The sequence below is a fragment of the Myxine glutinosa genome, chromosome 10, assembly GCF_964187855.1.
Source record: "Myxine glutinosa chromosome 10, kmMyxGlut1.1, whole genome shotgun sequence".
Taxonomy (NCBI): Eukaryota; Metazoa; Chordata; class Myxini; order Myxiniformes; family Myxinidae; genus Myxine; species Myxine glutinosa.
This window is the reverse complement of record NC_136270.1, coordinates 5,469,401-5,493,787: the sequence shown is the minus strand read 5'-3', so window position 1 is coordinate 5,493,787 and position 24,387 is coordinate 5,469,401. Positions and strand designations below refer to the sequence as shown.

Sequence of the window (24,387 nt, the reverse complement as noted above, 5' to 3'; positions counted from 1 at the left end):
TTGACGGGGGGGCCGTGCATCGACCCCGAGTCTGGCACCGTTCGCGGCACCGTCTAAAAAGACGCGTACGGGTCGCACGTTGGGGCCTAACACGCGTTGCAAGCGGCGTGGGGCTTTTGGGCTTGCTTTACCATACCCGCTTCGCGTGGCCACGAGGGGCTGCAGCCGGGGTGCCTGATACGATACCTGCCCGGTGGAAACACGTCCACCCGGGGTTCGTTCAACCGCCCGAGTGCGGCGACGCCGACCATCATCTTGGTCAGGAGGGGCCCAGAGACATTGTGAGGGGCAGAGACCAAAAGGGGGTCGTGAGTACCAAAAGGGGACACACATATATAAGATGGCCATCTTAATCATATAGGGAATTGATTGTGGATTGGGAATTGTTGACGGTTGTTTGTTGTTGATTGCTCGGGGAATATATCCGTGATTGTATCCTTGAAATTGTATGATATCCTTACCCTGGAAATATATCATTGAACATCAGTTTCTCTTGGGTGGAATTCTCAGGGATTGCGTTGCGAAAGCGCATATATAATACTACTTTCTGGCGAAGGTCCTCTCACGGTCCGGGGGTCACCGAGACCAGGTAGTCACCGAGGGGACCACGTAACAAAAGCACTACTCACAGTGTTGTTTCAAGGTTTGACAATTACCAAGTTCCACTACCAAAATTTATCAAACTTCAAGATACATCTCTTGGATACATGAAGCTCAGAGGACATCCGGCTGTAATGCGTTTACACAAATTTAGCAAAGATTCCAATCCCCATGAATATTTATTGTCTGAACTGCTATTGTACCACCCTTGAAGGCATGAAGAGGAACTCCATGAAGACAATCAAGAAGCTTGCCTTCAGCTTTATAACAGCCAGACAAATGGTGTCATTCAAGTCAAGGAACAACTCTTCCCGAACAGAAACAATGTGGAAGAAGCCAGAGCAGCAGTTGAAGCTGCTGGAGATGCAAGGCCAGTCCATATTGGGGATAATATTGATGCAGAATATGAACAAAACAGGAATGACCAAGAAGAAGAAGGTATGGTTGAGGATGAAGAACAAGCAGCGAGACATCCTGGTGAGTTGGCTGATGTGCCAGAAGATGGTCAAACCATTTTGGAGACAGCAAAGTATCGGAGAATAGATATTTCCAATATGGATAAAATGCTTGAGACAGCAAGAAAACTTGACAGAGATCAACAGCAAGTTTTTAACACAGTTATTGGCTATTGCAAGGAACTAAGAAAGAGCCTAGCTAACAACACACATGCACCACCACCACCACTGCTTATGGTTCATGGAGGAGCTGGCTCAGGAAAAAGCACTCTTATCAATACAATAACACTGTGGGCAGAACATATTCTTAGAACACATGATAACAGACATCCTGACCATCCATTTATTATCAAGACTGCCCCAACTGGAATGGCTGCAAACAACATCAATGGTCTGACCCTACACTCTGCATTCCATATGAATTTTGGCAATACATTCATCAGCCTCTCTGATAAAGAACGTGACATGCAGAGGACCCTCTTAAGTGAGCTAAAAATCCTTATTATTGACGAAATATCAATGGTCAAGGCTGGCTTACTTTATCAGCTACACCTTCGCCTTCAGGAGATCAAGGAAAGTGAAGAGAATTTTGGAGGAGTCTCTGTCCTACTATTTGGAGACCTACTTCAACTCCCACCTGTTCAGGCAAAATGGATATTTAAAGAACCCCAGTGCATTGATTTCCATGCATCTCATGCCATTTACCCTCTTTGGAATATATTTTCCTGCATAGAACTTAGAGAGAACCATCGTCAAGGTGAAGATGGTGCATATGCAGATATGTTGAACAGAATCAGATTTGGAGCTCAGACAGATAAAGACTTGGAAGTCCTAAAGGAAAGAGTAAATGTTGACTATCCACCAGATACAGTGCACCTGTATGGCAAGAATGAATATGTAAACATTTTCAATGAAAAAAGGCTTGATGCACTGCCAGGTGACCCTGTTATACTTGAAGCAAAGAATATCCATCCTCAGAGGAGAAAGTACAAACCAGTTCTAGAGCATGGAATTGGACATGTCCAAAACACACCATTTCTTGACAATCTTAGACTCAAGTTAGGAGCAAGAGTAATGTTGACCTACAATATAGACACTGCAGATGGGCTGACAAATGGAGCAAGAGGAACAGTCATTCGCTTTGAAGGAAATGCCAATGCAATCACAAAGATTTACATCCAATTTGATGATGAACAGACAGGTTCCAACCTTAGAACAAACCTAAGACAAAACAAGGACAAAACAGAAACACCAATTCATCGACTTTCCTTCACCTATACTATAGGAAAGAAAAGTAAGCAACACACAGCTACTGCAAAAGTTATTCAGTTTCCACTTAAGCTGGCTTGGGCTGTAACAGTCCACAAGTTTCAAGGACAGACCATTGTTAAACCTAAGGCCCTTGCTGCTCATATGGAAACCCTTTTCGGCAGTGCCCAAGCCCAAGCCTATGTAGTTCTTGGCAGAGTCCAATCAGTAGATCAGCTTTATATGTCATCCTTTAACGAAAATATGATTAAAACAAATAAAAAAGCCCTAGAAGAAGCAACAAAGCTTCATAACAAGGCACTCAATAACCAAAAATGTCAATCTTCTCAGTGGTTTGTTTCAGAGCAGTCAACACTAAAAATAAAAATAAGCTCACTCAATGTCAGATCACTCCCAAAACATTTCCGTAGTCTGGCTGTTGATTTTGTCCTGTTACAGAACAATGTCATCTGCATCAGTGAAACATTCCTGAATACAACGGACACCAAACAGTTTTCCCTCCCTGATTACAAACTAATAACATGTGGTGGTGGCTGCGGAAGTGGACTTGCAATTTATATAAACAATCATCTGTATATATCTGGAGGTTTTGAAGTAAAAAAGACAACACATCAAATTCTCCAAGTACAGTTCCCTGACTTTGACCTTGTTGCAGTTTATAGATCACCTTCACAGATGGATGAAGAAAAATTTCTGTCAGACCTACAGCTGTGTATTGACCATGATCGGAAAACCATCATCTGTGGTGACTTCAACATTCCATTCAACCAATCAAGGAGCAATGTCATGCCTCACTTGCTAAAAGATGCTGGCTTCACTCAAATAGTCAACCATCCAACACACATCCAAGGCAATATCCTAGATCACATATATCTGAAGTTGTTGGAGCCTCTGACATATTTTATTCATCCATTATATTTTTCAGATCATGATGCCACATGTGTTGTGTTAAAAAATGAATGAAATATACAAAGCCTCTGATATGTAACATTCTATGTTTCACCTGATGAAGAATTTATGAATAACACAATCAAAATAAATAAATAAAATGAATGAAATATACAAAGCCTCTGATATGTAACATTCTATGTTTCACCTGATGAAGAATTTATGAATAACACAATAAAAATCAAAATAAGAATCAAGAACATTGAAAAACAAGAGCATGCTTCAAGAGCTTCAAGAGCAAGAGCATGTGATTTACACATGCCTTCACATCATTTATAATGTACTGGATGGAGGCTTATCTAAATCACGTCACTTTGCACAAAAATAACATCAAGTAATCGAATCAATAGGAATGTCCTGTGCCTATAACATCGACGTTATAGGCACAGCTGCATCTAGGCATTGTGTAACATCGACGCGGCTTTTGTTTTAATTAAAACTTTTTGCTCTTGTTCTTACTTAACCTGGGATTTGTGCTGAGTTTAATTTGAGGAATTTTTCTTCTTCTTCTCCATACATTGAGTTTCTTTTCATACTGATATTTTGGCAAAGTGTTATGTAAGAACTCTGTTGTCTCACTGTAAGCTTATACCTCGTTCTTTGTCACTTCATCACTTCTCGTGTATTATTGTACAAACTCTTCTTATTTGTTGGTGCAGTTTCTGGAAGAGACCACCATTGGGATGGACCAAATCCACAATCTTATGCGTCCACTGCTCATGCGGCTTGAAGACTACCGTAGCTTGACACTCAATGTTGTGCGCAGATTCACGTCGGTCACACGTCTCTTCCCCAGGTCTCTCAACGACAAGTTTTGTTGCCAAATCATGGTGAGACATGGCCTGACTCCAGCCGCTCTCGGATGGAGGTGATGTTTTCACCCCGTCAGTGTCTTTTTAGTACTTGCGAAAATCGAAGATTTTTTTAAAGTACCGTTTATATATTGATTGATCGTGTTTGTTACTTGGCAAAAAAAATTTTTGGACAAGTATGTTGATCACTCCGGTTTGTGTGTTTGTATGTCCGCTCACTTATACTTGCCTACAGGTCACAATTTTAAACCGACCTTCACGAAACTTCACCAAACGGTAGAGTTTGTGCGTGGTCTGACAAAATCCTATATATTTTTGGGGTCAAAAGGTCAACATAGGCCAAAGGTCAACCACTTTTCTTCAAATTTCTAAAATCCTCAATTTTCATCCGATTAACTTAAAATTTGAAGTCGATATGCATATCCGCTAACTGAATTCAACCACCAACTATTTTTGAGGTCAACATAGGCCAACAGGTCGACATAGGTCGAATTTCTAAAATCCTCAATTTTCATCCGATTGATTTTAAATTTGAATAGGATTTTCATATCTGCTAACTGAATTCAATCACCAACTGTTTTTGAGATCAAAATAGGCCAAAAGGTCAACATAGGTCTGAGGTCAACCACTTTTCCCAAATTTCTAAAATCCTCAATTTTCATCCGATTTGAAATCTTAATAGGATTTGCAGCTTACTGAAACCAACCACCAACTATTTTTGAAGTCAACCTAGGCCAAAAGGTCAACATAGGCCAAATTTCTAAAATTTACAATTTTCATCCGATTAACTTAACTTTAAGACGATTTGCATATCATGTCACTGAATTCAACCACCAATTATTTGTCCGTGTGTAACTTGTCAATGTTTTCACCCCTGTCTATTTGTCCGTTTGTTTGTTTCTGACCAAGATATCTCAAAAAGTTATGGACGGATTTGGACGAAATTTGGCAGAGAGGTCGTGTATGTGATACGGACGAAATGATTAGATTTTGGCGAAGATCCAGATTCGGATCCGGCTCGTCCAATTTTTTATGTGAATCTTCACCATTGGGAGATCCGGCCAAAAACGATAAATAGCAGGATAGCAGAAAAATAGCAGAATAAATATCAGAAAAAGCAAACTATCCGGCCAAAAACGAAAAATATCAGGATATCTCAAAAATGTTATGGACTGATTTGGACGAAACTTGGTGATGTTGGATACATGACAAGGACGAAATGCTTCAGTTTGGGTGAAGATCTGGATATGGATTCGGATACGATAATTATTTAATTTTTAAGTGTTTCTTCACCATTGGGTGATAGGGCCAAAAATGTTATATTGTAGGATATCTCAAAAGGTTGTGGACGAATTTGGGCAAAACCTGGTGGAGAGGTTGGGTGTGTGACAAAGAAGAATCGATTCAATTTTGGTGAAGATCTGGATCTAGATAGAAGAATTTAAGTGATTCTTCACCTTTGAGAGATTGGGCCAAAAACGATATATAGCAGGATATCTCAAAAAGTTATGGACGAGGTCTGACATGGACGAGTTATGACAAAACTAGGTGCATAAATTGATTCGGTGTTCAGAACAAGCCGATTAGATTTTGGTTCAGGTTCAAATCCAGATCCGACCTATGATTGGGATACAAAATGTAAACTGTTCAGCCTGGTGAAGGTATCCGCTCTAACGAGTGCTTTTCCTTTTTCTCTATCTTTACCCATCCTTTATTTTTCCACAGCAACATTTGCAGAAATGGATGGAGGTTGTGATGAGTGTTCATAAAGATGCACAGCGCACCGACGGCTCGGTGAGTTTGATCGTCAATTAATAGGTGCAGGTGAGGTTTGCGATGTAAAGTGTTGCCCTCAGCTTGGCTGCGCATTTAATTGTTTGCTATCTAAAAAGCGTCAAAACACATAAAACTTGAGTACAGGAACAGCTCATTCATAGTTTTTGTATTCCTGAATCTACAATAATCCCATTTATTCTTGAGCAGGGACATCGGGAGATGTGTGGGAGGGAGAGGGCTTGGGGGGAGGAGGCATGGGAATGGGGGGGGGGGGGGGATGGGAGAAGTAAAAAACACAAGGACACCAAGGACTTCCAGGACAGAAGTTGGTATTTCAAAAAAGTGGATTTGGGGTGAAATTAGCGGGGGTAGAAAAGATCAAGGTTTTGGATGGGGGAAGATAAGAGATGGTGGTGAACAGCTGTTTTAAAGACCTGGAGGGAGGAGTGGGATTGAACAGAGTGAGGGAGTTTGTTCCAGAGGCGGGAGAAAAGAGGAATGAAGGAGTGAAGGTGAGCAGAGAGTCTTGATTTTGGAAGTTTAACCATAAGAGGGTTGCAGGCAGATCTTGTGCGACCTGTAGGAATATTTGGGGGACAGAGCCCAGAGAGAGCTGGGGGGGGCAAGGCCGGAGAGGAGTCGGTAGAAGACGGAAAGACCACCAACCTGCCTGTGGTGAGTGAGTGAAAGGCCCTTGGAGTTAGCTTCATCGCAGGAGATTCCAATGATTCTGAACGCTTTGGTTTCAACAGCGTGAAGACGAGCTAGGTGTGAGGCAGGAGCACCAGCCCAGAGGGGAGATCAGTATTCCATTGAGCTGCGGATGAAAGCCTTGTATGTGGTGAGGAGCTCAGGTGTGCCAAGGAAGGACTTCGCACGACGAAGGATGCCCAGTCGGCGACTGGCTTTGGAGGCCAGATTTGAAATGTGGTTTTCCCAGGAAAGATCATGGCAGACAGTGAGACCCAAAAGCTTGAGTGACAGAACTTCTTGGAGAGGAATAGCTCAGTTTCATGAAAGACAATTTTGGAATGGATCAACTCGTCAAGAAAACAAAACAAAACACATTCATCAGGATCACTGATCGACCATATCTTCACCAACATTGACAACGTAATTGCTGACGTTATCCTATCTCTTTCATCTGATCATGATATTATTTATGCAAAACTAATACATATTACCAAAGAAATTTAGCAGCTCTCACAGATCATTTCATTTACTAGTTATTATTGAAAAAAAATTAAGCTAGACTAAAGACTTTTATTAGTCTTCACCAGTGAAACCCCAAAACTCCCTATACAATTCAGATCAGTAGTGCTGTATTGATGTTGAGTGCATCGATACATCACCCATCGTCGCCCCTCGTATTGATGTTGAGTGCATCAATACATCATCCATAATGAAGCCGCTTTGGGTCATCCACTTCAGGGTAAGTTACACTTTAATGTCTCTTTGTAAATAAACACACTTAAAATACTATGAAAATGTCACTATGTATAAACCTTACCAAGTTCGTCGCTTCAAATACTATATGAATAGCAGATTGTGGATTATGTATGCAGTTTTAGGGGACGACGAAAGACTATACTGGATGAGGCGGAGACAACTCCAATATACTCTGACGGAGTCTGCTAAATCTGCATATTGAATGAGCTACAATCCACTATTGAGTATATTACGCATTCACCTTTTAGCATCATACCCTTATTGATTTATCCACCGACTCATAATCCGAAGGTTGTGAGTTCGAATCCCACCCAGGGGCTTGTCACTATTCATGACAAGGAAAGAGCTTTCTCGAGTTGTGAAAGTAGGCTGCGATGGCTGAATATTACATAGTACACAGTACACAGTTATCAGCCTCGGTTCACCAGTATCAACCGATGCTCGTAGGTTCACTGCAACACTTGCACACTATCGATGTTGCAGGCTTCCTCCAACTAGCCGTCTGCTATGGTCATAACATAACCAATTGATGTTAATGTCGACGTTAAAACTCCCACTCACTCATCAGTAAAAAAGTGACTCAATTACTCACTCTTAATTAATTATTATTATTATGAAAATATAAAAAAAGAAATCCTGTTCACCACTCTGGACTTTTCTAGTCCGACAAGCACCGATGCCATATATTGTGATGTCGCATTTTTATGAAATCACAGTGCCAATACCGCCATAGCATGCAGTATTCTGTACAATATACACAGTATATCGGATTGTCACATTATGGGTATCGCGTCTTGTGATTGGGGTAGAGACATGAAAAAAGGAGTGCATATACATATAGATGCATATCAAGAGATATATATATAATGTATGTAGGTATGCATCTATTTGCATCGTTATTTTCAAACTCCTGAAAGTATGCAACAAATGGACCCATGTGTGTGACTAATAGACTATCATAGACTAGGCTAAATTTCTGATTTTTTTTTGGCAGAGGCATTTCTGAGTAAAAGTTGGTATCCGGGCGTTTTAGGTGGATATGAGGGTGCTGATCACGAAAAAAACGGATACCAAGCTGAAATGTGCATATTTAGGGCCTAAATCAGCAAAAAACAAAATGGCCGCCAAAAAAGTTTATGCGATATTTGTTTTTTTTCTTCAGAAAAGTGGAATGTCGTAGTAATACTTGGTATCCATGCTTATTAGCTGTATATGAGGGTGCTGATCACGATAAAAAATAATACCAAGCTGAATATTACATATTTAGGGCTTAAATCAGCCAAAAAACAAAATGGCCGTCAAAAAAAGTATACGCGATATTGACATTTCTAATTTTCTTTTAAAAATAGGAATGTCATAGTAGCACTAGGTATCTATGCTTATTAGCTGTATGTGAGCGTGCTGACCACGAAAAGATAGGATACCAAGCTGAATTGCAGGCTTTCAATGGAAGATGTTTCATACACCATATTGGCTTTTATTGCCGTTTTACCTTGATTGGCATTACATTGCTTTCAGATCACTGTCAACTGTATTTTCTAGTTAAGGTTGTTATCATGTCTAGTTAAGGACGGTTTATTTACCGGGACGGTGACATGCAACCTCTCTTTCTTTTATTTTCAGACTAAATCAAGATGGATCCTGTTGCTACTCTGAAACGACCATCATCGATTGACTTCGCCTTATGCATTTTATGCCAAACAGATGGGGATTTGCGATCTGCCAGCAATCAAGGTCTAGCCACACTCGCTAAGGCTTACGAAACCAGAAAGAAATTACGCGACCCAAAAAACCGCAATATAATTGAGCGTCTGGATCTGGCGTTGGGTTCGAATACCACCTCAATCGTATGGCACAAAAACTGTTATGTCCAATTCACCGATAAAAATAAACTTCTTCGCCTAGAAAGACTGGAAGATCATCATCAGGACCGAGAAAATGTACCAACATGCAGCTCAGTTGTTGGGTCTACCCAAGGTCGTGTCATACGTCGGAGCTCTGTCAAGCCAGTTGACTGGACGCTGTGCATGTTTTGTCAGGATCGTACGTCAAAACAACGATTAAGTTCAGTTATGACATTCAATGTCAGCAAAGATATTTTAGAGGCATCTAAATTACATCACAAGCTATGCTTCAGTTTGGCAGGCGTTAGTGACCTCATCGCAGCGGAAGGTAAATATCACCTTCCTTGCTTAAGTTCGTTCAAAAGAAGTACATCCAAAGTCAAAGAAGATTTTCACACCAGTCAAGACTTACCTTTGATATGGCTTTCTTCAGAACTTATGTATGCAGCCCAAAAGGGTCATGTGCTGAGGCTAAGTGACGTCTGGGATCGGTATGTAAATCTTTCAGAGGAAGCTAACACAGTTATTCCGAAGTCCTTTGTAAGTCGTCGGACAACATTCAGGGAAAAACTGCAATCTCGAGTAGGTGATACCATCCTCTTTGTTCGACCTGATGGTGGGACATCTCAGAGAGAAACGTTGTTGGTACCATCTAAGTATACCGGCAATGCTGTATCTGGACTGACGGATGAAGCAGACGAACAACTAACAATGCCTAGGTTCGGGCCTGAAGAGGACATCTTCCTGTCGCTGGTGCATGTTGCCCTAAAACTTCGAGGAGATTTGCTTGATAAGCCTGGCCACGTGGGATTTGAAGTGAGCATCGGAAACGCACTAAGTTGCGTACCAGAGACTGTCTACATGTTCCTCAAGCTCTTATATGGTGGTCCGTGTCAGCTTGAAATAGAACCATGCGTTGCCAAAGAAGATGATACGAAACTAGAACAACAAGTCCTCAGCAGTGCTCAGGACATGGTATATGGAGTGAGCGGAGGCAGTAAACTGACGCCGAAACATATAGGGCTCGGCAGCACCCTGCACCAAACTACACGATCTAAGGAGTTGGTGGAAATGTTCCATAAGGCAGGACACACCCTCAGTTACCATCAAGTGTTGCAGTTGGACATAACCTTAGCCAAGTCCACAATTAAGTCTATGAATCCAAACACCGGTGCCGTCATACCACCTAATCTAGTTCCTGACCGCTTTCTGTTCTACACTGCTGACAATATCGACATACTGGATGAGACATTGGACGGAAAAGAAACCTTCCATGCCACTCAGCTGGCAGCGTGGCAGAGAGGACCATCCGCAGACGTGAAGTGGGACAGCATGGTTCTTTCTAAAGACCGAATGCTGCATGTCCCAGAGGTCATGGACACCTTAAATGCTGCAACTATGCCTGCCGTCAGGGCCGCACCATCTTTCAGTGGCCAAGTGGAAAAAACTTGGTATCATCAACCGTCCAAGGACACTGATTGTGCAGCAAGGGCCCAATCGGTGGATTTAGCGTTCAATTTCATGCGACTCAACTCAACAACGGAAACCAGTTGGACAGTATTCAATGAGTCCCTGACACAAAATGATCCTCCACAAACTACAGTTGGCTATATGCCCATAATCCTGGCACCAGCGCACGAGTTTGATACACTCAAAACAGTCGTGGAGCGATGTTTGGAAGTTTCATCTCGCTTCGGACAGGAATACACGGTACTGAGTGTGGATCAAGCACTTTATTGCAAGCTCATGGAGTTGAAGTGGTGCAATCCGGAGTACAAGAAGAGACTCATTCCACGTCTAGGAGGGCTACACATTTCAATGAACTTTTTAAAAGTTATTGGAGAACACATGCACGGATCTGGATTGGCAGAGGCCTGGGTTGAAGCTGGTCTAATGGGACAGAACACCATTGAAGCAGCATTGGCTGGCAAAAAGTTCAACAAAGCCATGCGAGCACACAAAATTACATGCCAGGCCCTATGGCGACTATTAGGACCCAATCTACTAGACTATGTGAAAGAAGCCGACGAGCAACTGCATATTCAAATATCCAAGGCTGCATCCGACCTGGCAGCTGTTGAGATCCTTGTCACCTTGCTGACAAACCCAACATTTTCATCATTGATGTCAGATTTCCTGGAACGCAGAAAGGAGGACAATGTCAACTTCTCTTTCTGGTGGGGATACCTGGAAATGGTAGCAATTCTACTTATGTTCACAAGAGCCCAACGAGATGGACTTTGGGACCTTCACATCCATTCATTCACCTGCATGCTACCTTTCTTTCTCAGGTATGACCATGTAAACTATGGACGCTGGGGTCCTGTCTACTTGGCTGAAATGAGAAACCTACCAGAGTCAGTTCTCGAAGAATTCAAAAAAGGAAATTTTGTGGTCAAACGGTCGGCGCGTAAGTTCAATCAGGTTGATCCCGACCAGGCACAAGAGTGGTTGAATGGAACTGGTAAAAGGGCCGGAGGAATCGTTGGTATCACCAAAACCAATACAGCCTTGAACAGATGGGCATTGTCTTACAACCTGAGAGCACATATTGCAGCAGATACGCGTGAAATGTTGCAGATATATCCAAAAGACTTGCTCAGCCATAACGAATCGAAACCAGCAAGACAACAACGTGACAATGCAGACGAGAACATTCTGCTCAGCATATTGGAACGCTTCCATGTGTTTGCACCTGATACGCATCACGCTGCGCTGCAAAACATTGCAACAAAAGACGTTGCTAGCGAAGAAATCCAAACATCGCTACTGAACGCACGAGTCATGGGTCAGAAACAACTGGATGAATTTGTGGAGGATAGACTTGTTGGAGACGCAGAAACCTCAGTGCCTCAGCACTCATTGTATGACACCATCAAGAAGAACAATGCTCCAACATTCGACGATCTTTATAAGGTAGTACAACACAGTGCCGAAAAGAACAAACGCACTGTTCTGAAAGCTGATCAAAACTTCCTCCAACGTTTGGTAACGGCATATGCATCTGGCCGCACGATCAACTTGGACAACGTGTTGAACCACGAACTTCTTCGAGTACCAGTCTCGCTGGCAGAGCTCAATGGCAATTTAAGGACAGGAAACAAATCGTTGCTGGCTGATATGTTGACAGCAGATGTTCCATGTCCTGCTACGCTCGATCTGCACGGGAAATCAGCTTGTCTTGTTATAGATGGACAGGCTCGAGTCGTGGCCATTGGGAAACCGGTTGCTGCCAAGACATTTGGAGACTTGGCAGACGTTTTCACAAGATCAATCTTCCAGTCAGGAATGCAATATCTTCGCATAGACGTTGTATTTGACAGATACCGAGATGAGTCGATCAAAGCAGGAACAAGAACCAAACGAACAAAGACAAGTCGTCAATACGTCGTATTGTAGAAGGACGGGAGGTGCCACTGCCTAACTCCTGGATAAACTTCATTGCCCTTCCAGAAAACAAGGCAGCCCTTGCTCGCTTCCTCTCGGAAGAACTTCTGGCACATGCTCCTGGTGATACAGAGATTGTGGTTGCAGGGGGGTTTGACGATGAGCGTGAAATCAGGTCATCACGTGGCAATACTGACCTCACTCCACTAAAAGCAACACACGAAGAAGCGGACACACGCATAATTCTACATGTCATAGATAGTCGGCTGGACACTGTAGTTGTATGTGCGAGAGACACTGATGTCATGCTGTTGTTGGTGGCACATTTTCCGCGTGTCAGTTGCAGAAATCTATGGATGATGGCTGGTACTGCCCAGAAGAGAAAGTACATACCCATAGGTCCATTATATCACAACTTGCCATCAAATTCAGTCCAATCACTTCTGCCATTTCACGCTCTTACGGGATCGGACACGACATCGCACATCTGTGGACACACGAAACGTTCAGCATGGAAAGTCTTCCTTGAGTATCACCACCTTCTTGTGGGTTTGGGAGTAGGGAATTTGACCCCTGAAGTGTCAAAATCGACAGAAATATTTGTCTGCAAAATCTACGGGATGAACAATCTGGAGACAACAGATAGCGTTCGTCGGGTCATGTTTGAGAAGGCCTGCAAACCAGAAGCGATGCCACCCACGAGCGATGCTCTCAAATTCCACATCCAGCGTGTGCATTACCAATCTCTGATATGGAAGGAGGCACACTGCCCACTTCCGAACCTGCCGAATGTCACGGAGTTGGGATGGAAAAGGGTCGCTACCAATTTGCAACCAGTGCTGATGACACTCCATCCAATTCCTGAGTCGTGTCTTGAACTTGTTTCTTGCAGTTGCAGGTCACGGTGTCGTACCATGCGCTGTAGCTGCCGTAAAGCAAAACTTGGCTGCACAGCTGCATGTGTATGTCGGCAAGAAACTGACCAGGACGGTTGCTTTAATGACAATGTGTAATGTGTTAACGACATTATTCAACTTACCGTCGAGCCTGCATATCGTAAAAGACGTCATGACTGTGCTACCTGTATATAGTTAAACGTTCATATGTGATTGTTCACTGCATGTAATCGTATTAATCAATGAAGATCAAAAGTAAAGTTGTATTGCCTTGTAATCGTGTTGTTTATTATATGAGCTGTGTGGCACAAGGGTCCATATGTAAGTGTCTGTAGATATCATTTTAGCTGCAGTTAGCCGATATTTAGAGCTATTTTGTGAGCAACCACCTTGAATGTGTCCTGTTTCAGTATATAGCTTTGGTCCAACACTAATAATAGTGCGCTCATATGCTTCCTTGACCTCGATAACCTGGGGCTAGACATCAAAATAATGATTCTATGTTCACTAGAACTGGAGATATCGTCAATATAAGATTTGATGGCGGCCATCTTGGAAAATGGCCGAAACATCGATTTCTGCTAAAATAGTATATACAAATTTGATTGCCCGGAAATATTCATCTTGTTTCACGTAAAGTGTACTTGTTGAAATGTCTTCCTGTGTGATTCTGAGTTCAGCGGCTAAAAGTTAAATATTTTGGCGGCCATTTAGTTTTTTCCAGATTTGAGCATCAAATACCAAAAATTCAGCTTGGTATCCTATTTTTTCATGATCAGCACCCCCAAAATAGGTTAAAAACACTTGTTACCAACTTTTACTCAGAAATGCCCCTATAACTTGTATTAGATGCATTTCTGGAAATTTAGCCTAGTCTATCACTTGTGTGTGTGTGCAATCAATCAATCTGTCACCCAAGTCATATGTGGACATTCTCCGAAAAGACTCGTGGCATGTTTTCCATCATCACAGCATGCAAATTGCATACTTTAATATTGTAATGGTTTTGCTCTAAATGTTGTTGTACACAGAGATCAACGCATTACCACTTTCCACACAGACTATATATATATATATATATGTTCATCGAAAATAAACTCTGGCAACAACAGATTCCTGAAAAACAGGCGTACAGTTCAAGATCGAAATGTTGGAAAGCAGTTTACTAGAACAATCAGCTCGGAACATAGTAAAAGAGCATCTAGCATTTGTCCACTCCACAACTAAGCAACTGTTTTTCCTGTCTATGTACTAGCCTTTCAAACTATTGACAGTGTGAGAATGTATGCATAATTCAAGAGAAAATGACTAAGTTGTAATGTCACTTCAGTCCAATTCGTGTGTGTGTGTATGTGTGTGTGTGTGTGTGTGTGTGTGTGTGTGTGTGTGTGTGTGTGTGTGTGTGTGTGTGTGTGTGTGTGTGTGTGTGTGTGTGTGTGTGTGTGTATTTGATGAATGAATACTTAAACTCTGTTGAACACATCTATTGAAATATTCAACATATCTTGATTCAATACCATACATGTATGGGGAGGGGGAGGGGGGAGGGGAGAGTGGAGGGGGAGGGGAGAGTGGAGGGGGAGGGGGAGGGGAGGGGGGAGGGGGACGGGGGAGGGGGAGTCAAGTCGGAAGTCATTGTCGTCAATTGAATGTCGCATTTATTTTTTATTCCCTGTCAAATGGCATTGGTCCCGCATTCCGAACCCGGAAGTCGGAAGTCATTGTCGTCAAAGTTGAAAAATTAACGTTCCGAAATACGCTGATGACGTCATAATTTTAAAACCCGAAGGTTTTTTAAACATTTAAGGTGTGCTGTAGTTTCTCTGGGACGTACTGATTCCGAATATGAAGTTGAAAAATTAACGTTCCGAAATACGCTGATGGTCATAATTTTAAAACGCGATGTTTTTTAAAATTTAAGGTGTGCTGTAGTTGCTCTGAGATGTACTGATTCCGAATATGCTTTTGGTTTTGCTCTGCGATGAGTAGTTCTCGAGTTATGAGAGGACAAACAAACAAACAAACATACTTTACTGCTTTATATTGATAGATAAAGGAAGGCCTCCATATATATCAGGGGTTCCCTAACTGGGGTGCATGAACCCCCAGGGGGTGCGTGAGTCGTTAAATATTGTTGCGAATATGGAATTTGGCCTCCATATCCGCTTGTAAATATTCCCCTATTTTCTCCAATACTCCCCAACTTTCCCCAATCCCCCATTCCCTAGTCCCATTGCATGTAAATAACAATCAGTCGAGCCGACCTTCCCCTTATTCCCCCATTAAATGTCGTGCCCAGGTCCACCGCACCACACGTAGACAACTTTCGGACATCTTGCTAGTTATTCTTAATCTATGTCAGTTAAGGCCTCGTTTCCATTAATTATGACTCTTCGTTGCACCAGAATGTGATTATATGGCACCAGTAGTGAGTTTAGGACCTTTCCCATACCTCCTTCCATCTTCTTCCCCAACAATTACAACAACAACAGAGGAGATGGCGGCGGAGCGGGGGAGGATGCGTCCTCACACCGGCTCGATTAGCGCCATTGACCACGCGCTCCACGGGGTTACCACGAAGGGGCTCCTTGTCAGCTCCTCGTCAAGGGCGGAGCCTGGTAAACCCCCCGCACGCACCCAATGAGAAGCAACGTGCCGATTCCACGAGGCGGAGCTAACGAGCCGAGGGCGTGTCACTCCCCGCCGGATATACGCGGCCCCGCGCCGGATGTGACGAGAGATGCGCCCCCAGCTGGAGAAAGAACGTTGCCTACGACCGCTGAGAGGAAGAGAACCCGCCTGTGAAAGAACGTTACCACCTCGAGCGCTGTGCAACCTTCCGCATCTCTGGACCGGACCGGGTCGACCCTGTCCTTGAGCCAAGAGTGCACCTTGAGCCATCGATACCCGCTGTCCTTTTCATCAACCCCCGTGTGAGTCAGCCGTTGTCCCGTTTACCTGTCGTCTGTTGGGAATAATATAAGATTGTGTCTAAGTGCCTGTCTTCCTATGATGTACCTCTCGTCCCTGTAATCTAACCTTTCCGTACGAATATAATCTCCTCCGGAGGTCTTGAGAATTGAAACATTGGTGTCGTATTGTGTTATTGTAATCCAGCCGGGTGTCTTCTTTTCCTTATTGAGCCAGCATCGCGCGACTAGTCAACGTTCGGGTATAATATCGAGCATAATCTTGTGCAGACGTGGTCATCCCAAAACCGCTCGGTGAATAACATCCAAGCCACGTCTGTAACAATATTAAACAGTAGATCTTGTAGATCATTTCTTGTTTTTTTTTCATTACAATATTACACTATGAACTTGATCTTTTACGAAGCACTGTTATGCGTATTATAGTATAACAAGTGAATCCTCTTGGATTGCGCTGAGGTTCGGGCATGGAATTTCGAGCCTCGATCATGGTTCGAGCCTCGATCTTGTATACAAAAATAATAATAACAAAAATAATAATAATAATAATAAGAACCTTGGGCCGAATCTCGCGCTTCACCAGTGCGCGTGCGCGAATTTACGTCACGTCGGCAGCGAGAAGGGGTTCCCCAACACGAACCAATCAGGAACTGCCACGCCCACTTATATGATCTCAGAATTCCTGTGACAGGAATTCGCGTTACACTGGCTGGAAGTCATTCGCTAGAGGCGCTTCCTCAGCGCTAATAATAACTCAGATCGTGTCTCGAAACGTTGGGGGTTCGTGGGGGGATAAAGTTAGGGAAACACTGATATCATATCCCCCTCCCCCCTCCCCTCCCCTCCCCCTCCACTCTCCCCTCCCCCCCCCCCTCCCCTTCCATGTATGGTATTGAATCAAGATATGTTGAATATTTCAATAGATGTGTTCAACAGAGTTTAAGTATTCATTCATCAAACACACACACACACACACACACACACACACACACACACACACACACACACACACACACACACACACACACACACACACACACACACACACACACACACACACACACACACACACACACACACACACACACACACACACACACACACACACACACACACACACACACACACACACACACACACACACACGCGCACATGGATGATGGGTGATTATCAAATTGCGGTAGATTTTGTGTCCGAAGGACTAATCTTCCGTTTAAATGCTGTTACTGATAATATTGTCCTTATTTTTGGTTGTGTACAGGTTAATTAAACATTAGTTAACGATATGATGGTTGAAATTCACATCTGGGATTTAATTTTTTGTGTGAAAAAAAATTTCAAAGTCTGTGTACCTATGAAATATCTCTGTCCGAGACGAACATTTTCAGAAAGTTACTTCATTTATCCGCAGTAAACAATGTGTTGAGAAAATATTAAGCCCCTGTTTCATCAAGTGATTTGTATTGTACAATGTGCTGACGAAATAAGCTAATTTGTGACCTCCTTATATTCATCACTGAACCGAAATGCACATGTCCCTGAGTTGAAGTCCCCCCTGTTACCCTGTCCAATAAAGCCAGCCTGTGTCTGATTTTACCATATTTCATTAATGTGTCCAGTACAGTTTGCAGCATATAAGTTCTCATTTCCAGCATGGAAGAAAAAAGTTGAACAAAGAAGTGATTGAGGAAATTTTTTTCAATAATAAGTTGGTGAGTATTGCACGTCAAACAGAAATTGTCCACACTGTTATACATTCATCATTTATAAATATAAAACATTCGAAAACACTAATCACGCAACTATATTACAGAATAGTTCATTGAGGCATGGGAGTGATTGGGCGATAATTTGGGAATTAATAATGGAATCAGTGAGATTTGTGTGCATGAAATGTCTCCGCTGTTACTGTCCTCTCTGTTACTTGATTTTCGGTAACGGGGGGGACCAAGCCTAACAGTGGGGACATAATTAAGTAATTAATGATTTTGCAAGCTCATGATTGTAATATTTCCCGAGAATGTAATATATATACAATATCTATCTATAATTCCAGTAATCTCTGTGTGTGTGTCTGTGTGTGTGTCTGTGTGTATGCGACCGCTGTTTCCCGACAACTACCGGTCCGATATACTTGAAACTTGCCAGGTATATTGCTGGGGACCCGAGGATGTGCCTTTTCAAGGTTTTAAATTAATCGGACAAGTAGTTACCGAGCTATGTCCAAAAAACGATTCAACCAATCAGAGAGCAGCGAGTTATCACGTGTGCCGAACGTGGCGAACAGACTCTGCCTCGGACGGCACATTTGAGAGCGTATTCATTTATTTCACGTTGGCAAACTATGTTGCCGCTATGTTGGCGTTAAACTATGTTTTAAAACTAATTAAAACTAATTTGCGATTCTTTCGCTTTCCTGCGCGTTTGTGCACGCTATGGCGATTTCTTTACCAAACTCCGCAAGCCGTTCGCTTTGGACCAAACCATTTCATGTAAATAGAGGGGGGGGGGATTGTCACCGTACTCGCAAGCCGTTCGCTTTGGCTTTGCGAATGGACCAAACCATTTCATGTAAATAGAGGGGGGGGGGATATAATTTTAGATATATATATAGTACGGGCATGCCCTAGTACATCCCAATGAAGGAATGGTAGCTGTTTCATATACACCGCCCAATGAAGGGACGGCAGCTGTCTCATATGTATATGAATGTAACTATATTTTATTAGGGTTACTATCTTGTACAATTATTTTTGTTTTCTTAATCTTAATAGTTTAAATCACCTTATTGCATTATACTGTATGCCGTCAGTATTTTACTCACCTAAATATTGACATGTGGAACTCTGACCACGCCCACTTCCGTCACAGTGCCGTGTCACTTCCTAAACTCAAGAGAATGTTCACACGCCACTAAGTGCTCATCATAAATACATTATTTGTTTCAGGTATGCCACTAAGCGCAGCTGAGAAGCAGAGGCAGTACCGGCAGAGAAGAGATCGTGATCCTGTGAGGAGAGAAGAATACTTGAAGAAGGAAAAGCTACAATGGCAGAAGAGGAAGGAGACGGGGAAGGTTAAGTTGGTGAGTGAGTTGAGTGACAGGGCTGCTCGGAAGTTAAGGAGAGAATGGAAGTTGAGGCGAGCAAAGAACAGAAAATTAGAGAAGGAACGAGCACGAACTTTGGACAAGCTGGTAACTCCGCCAGATTCACCTACAGAAATCATAGAGGGTGTGACTTCCTCACAACGATCAACTGGAGAGCGAAGACGAAGACGAAATAAAGAAAAGATACTGAAAGAAATGGATGAAATGGCCGACAAACTTGAATACCAGACTCGACAAGCTGACAAATACAGAAAAAGATGGGAGCGACTCAGACGAAAAATAACCGTTGAGTCTCCAAGAGCAAAGGCAATGTGCCTATTAAGAATGGCAAGCACATCAGCTGTGAAAAAGACCCTGATTTTCCATAACGTGCTGGTGGACGAAATACGACGGAAATACAAATCAACAAAACAAGAGAGACTGAAGCAAGCTTACTGTCGGTTGTTTACAGGAGCTGTGGCAAAGAAGTACCGCCTTCGCAGCTATATGCAGCAACAACTTGGATTCTCTGCCAAACGGTGGCCAAAACCTCAAAATGACCAAAATGATAGCAGCTTCCATAGGTGCAGAAGTGCAACTGTTGCTGTCCTGTACAAGAAGAAAGTTGAAGATTTCTATGCCCTGGATTACAACAGTAGGATGACAACTGGCAAGAAAAACACTGTCACCAGAAAGAAGAAGAAGCTCCAAAAGCGCCTACTCAATGACACCAGAAAGAATATTCATTCGAGATTTCTCGCAGAGAACCCAACTTCATCCATCAGTTATTCTCTCTTTTGCAGACTAAAACCATACTGGATAGTCACACCTACTGAAAAGGATAGGCAAACATGTCTGTGCAAGATACATGAAAATACACAACTTACCTTGTCTAAGCTGAAAACTCTGAAGATTCTCTCAACAGATAACATGGACACTATTGTTCATAGCATATCCTGCAACACAGAATCTCAGAGCTGCATGTATGGAGAGTGCAGAACATGCAAGAACCTAGAATTTGTTATGGATGATCCAAATGAGCAAACAACTTGGCTGCAGTGGAAGACTATAAAAGAAACACGTGTTATCAAAGAAGCTTCCAAATCTGTGACAACAACTGTGAAGACAACCATCAGTGGACCTGTCAATGATCTCATTGACCAATGCACCAGTCAGCTCCAGCAGTTTAAGCATCATTACCTGAACATTAATCATCAATACAAGTTCTATCGAGAGTTGAGACAAAAATTGTCTGCCAACGAATGTTTGATTCACATAGATTTTGCGGAGAACCATGTCTGCAAATTGTCCAGTGAAATTCAGAGCATGCACTTTGGTGCATCAAAGAAACAACTCAGCTTACACACTGGTGTGTATTATGTAGGTCCAAATGCAAACCCTGCACCATTCTGCACAATCTCAGAAAACTTGTACCATGGTCCAGCAGCCATATGGGAGCACCTGAAGCCAATTCTCAACAGCTTGCAGGAGAAGCACGAAGTGGACACCATGCACTTCTTCAGTGATGGGCCCACGACCCAGTACAGGCAGAAATTAAATTTCTTTCTGTTCACCAAAGAACTGGCACAAAGGAAGGTTACTTTTGGTAAGCTATGGTGATCTCATAAATAACCATGTCAAATAATCTGTATACAATTTTAGCTGTCCTCAAACAGCACATGTACATATGATTTATTACAATCCCTTCCATCTGACTATTTAGATTATGTTTTAGATGCTTGTACTACAGGGAGAGGAATTATGGATGACCCTTAACCAATCATTTCATCAATAATTTTTTGGAATGTTGTTTTACAGGGACATGGAATTTCCATGAGGCAGGCCATGGGAAGGGGGCACCTGATGGAGTTGGCGCAACTGTGAAACGAATGGCCGACAACCTGGTACAGAGAGGGAAAGATTGCCCAGATGCGGTGACAATGATTAATCTGTTAGAGGAGGCACACTGTCGCATTGAGCTGCACTTGGTAGACGTAAAGGATATTGACTCTGCAGTGACCAAATCAGCAAAACTGCACCTTCCGAGTGTCCCAGGCACAATGAAAATCCATCAAATCTTAACAACAAAACATGGATGCATACAGTTTCGAGATCTCAGTTGCTTGTGCACCAAAGGAGAAATATGTCTATGTTTTAAACCAAAAACATTCACTTTCCCGAACCAACTGCAATGTGCCATGGAAGATGATGTACCAGATCCTGAACCAGAGCGGATGCCAGATCCTGAATCAGAGAGTGTGCCAGATCCTGAATCAGAGAGTGTGCCAGATCCTGAATCAGAGAGTGTGCCAGATCCTGAATCAGAGAGTGTGCCAGATCCTGAATCAGAGAGTGTGCCAGATGGTGTGCTGAAGAGTCTTACTGATTCAACTGATATCTCACTACTTAACAAGTATGTTGTGGTGAGCTATGATGGTCGACCATATCCTGGAATTGTCATTGATGAAGACCATGAAGATCTTGAAGTGAAATGCATGCATAAAGTCGGCAAGAACAGATTTTTTTGGCCCATGTTGGATGATATATGTTGGTACAATAAGGATAACTTCATATGTGAAATACCACCACCGGAAAAAGTGACCCTCAGACATCTCCAAATCAATCCCTCAATTTGGCATGCAATTCAATGCCACTTCTCATGAAGAGTTCCATCAACTACAATAATGATTCTTGTCCACATTATGCATTTCATTTCTTTCTATTGTCATGTGGATCAATTTGATGTCCCTTCTGTTACTGTTGGTCCCCACTGTTACTTGGTGTCCCCTCTGTTACTGCATGCAAAAATGGATATATTTCTGAACCTGCACTCATTTCTACCATTGCATCTGTTCTATTCCACTCCTGCAACTATACAAGTTTTGGATGTATTCACATAATTAAAACTGTTCTTGTATTTAAGGACCAAATTTTGAATATAGCTAGCACTGTGTGGTACAGACAGGATACGCTAGATATTAATTGCAATATTATACACCACCATCAATGATTATTACAACGAAAAGTTCCACATATGATAAGAGGACTTATTGCCTCATGTTTGTGCACAATTGTAGAAATGAGCAAGTATTTTAGTATAAGTTGCAATATCACCCTTGACCGTAACAGAGGGGACAAAATGTATTGCGCATTGCTTCTTATTATCTCTGGCATTTAATAAATTTACTTCAAACAGTTTTCGCATGGGTATAGTGTTTCTTCTTAATCATTTTTGCATCATTATAAGAATTTTTTTTTTCTTAATTTAACATTTTTTGGGGGGGGATTTTAAATATCCAAAATCTACCGCAATTTGATATTCACCCATATATGAAGGCCTACATAACATATTCTACATAAATCCAGGTGTGTTTATGTCAGGATATTGTAGACTCTGAAATGAAAATATATTATTATATGCAAAGTAACTTCCAAATCGTTGAATTATTGAAGGTGTTTTTTTGGAATCTCGGTGCAGCGGGATACCTTCCCAATTTCTTCACATTCCCAAAGCTGAGCGCAAGTGGTGCTCACGGGGTGTCGTATACGCACTTTTGACGCCAAATGTCTTGTTCACAGAGCAGTTAAAACCGCCCGTGAACGGATAGGCCTAAACAGGCTTTAACTCCGTCTCCGAGGCGTTTCGCAATTCGCATTATGGCGGGATAAGCTCGGGTGCGCGGCTGAGGAGAATCACGAGGAGAATTAAAGCTTTGAATAAAACCAAACGGGTTTAATCCCGAACGAATAACCGGAGAATGAAATCAGATAATAACTATATACAATAAAGTAAAATAAATCCGATAAAAACTAAGGCGTCAAGTCACAAGCACAGATGGTTCGAGGGACACAAAATGGCGACTTATCTCTGGTGGCAGCGGTTGAGAGGATGGGCACGGAGCAGGCGATGAGATGAGGACGACGAAGAGATGATGAGACGAACAGGACCATCAGATGATAACACCAAGGCCAAAGCAGGGAGGCAGGATGACCTCCTTAAAGCTCTCCTTCTTAGGAAGACCAATCTATTCAGAATACCAGTTCTCACCAAAAACGTGAGCTCCTCTCCTCAGGCTCGCGGTACAGTTAATTCTCCTCAGGCTCGCAGTACAGTTAAATCTCCTTACTCCACGCGAGCTCCTCAGCACAGCACAGTTCCCGCTCGTCCTGGCTCCTCCCCCTTCTCCTCGGACTCTCGCAATCCTTTCAGAACTCTTCCCGCCCAATTCTCCTCAGTTCTAACCATTCCTTCTCCGTTGTCATCATTCCTTGTCTATCCTCCTCAATTCCATCACACCATCAAGCTCTCCTCAAAATCTCATGTCGTTCCCTCACAGGATTGTTCCAGCTCTTCTCTCTTCACAAAACCAAGATCTACTGGACTCCTCGCTCGACCCTCGTCCCCATTATAACCCACCAGCCACCACCCCTGCCCTCCCGGCTCCCCTCCTTCAGGCGTTGGGCTCCACCCCCTTCCACGGGACGACAGTTCGAATAGCTCCGCCCCCTATCGAATCATTAATACGTAGTACGTACACACACGAATGAGCTTGATGTTATGTGGAGGGTCTTGTTCTCAACTTAACATCCTCTTCCCGTTCCTAGGTATCCAACGATTACGTGCACACGTCATCAATCAAAAGGATTTTCGAAAATGAGGCAACACCGTGCCACTCCAGATCGAACCACCCGATTCAGATCCATTACTCAGGCCGAGCCGTATGCCGACTGCCGAGGCTTTAACAAACCCTAAACACGTCGTTTGGCACTGGCAGGGAGACGGGCGGTGATGAAGTGATACGATTGGTATGTTTGGTTGATACGGATTTTATTTAAGTGATGACGTGTTGGTGTGAATACTTTGCATCGCCGGGAGGGGCGTAGTTTGCTTTACGTAATGACGTCTTGGTGTGAAAACTTTGCATCTCCGGAA

At 42.8% G+C, this 24,387-nt stretch overlaps 2 protein-coding genes across 5 annotated transcripts in view; one reads left to right on the top strand and one right to left on the bottom strand.

Moving 5' to 3' along the window:
* Positions 1 to 24,387, bottom strand: part of LOC137433492 (UNC93-like protein MFSD11) — a 290,101-nt gene that overhangs the window by 240,376 nt on the left and 25,338 nt on the right. The window lies entirely within an intron of this gene.
* On the top strand, positions 8,922 to 22,652 carry LOC144893979 (uncharacterized). 3 transcript variants are annotated; one of them, XR_013624659.1, is made up of 3 exons: positions 17,620 to 18,078; positions 19,315 to 19,451; positions 21,273 to 22,652. XR_013624659.1 is itself a non-coding variant. In XM_078785280.1 (2 exons), exons 1-2 carry the CDS (start codon positions 8,944 to 8,946, stop codon positions 22,115 to 22,117), a joined length of 945 nt encoding a protein of 314 aa, XP_078641406.1. In that variant the 5' UTR covers positions 8,922 to 8,943; the 3' UTR covers positions 22,118 to 22,652. The 3 variants fall into 3 exon arrangements, 1 of the variants encoding a protein (XP_078641406.1); XM_078785280.1 differs by lacking the exons at positions 17,620 to 18,078; positions 19,315 to 19,451 and adding an exon at positions 8,922 to 9,043; XR_013624658.1 differs by lacking the exon at positions 17,620 to 18,078 and having other exon boundaries at positions 19,001 to 19,451.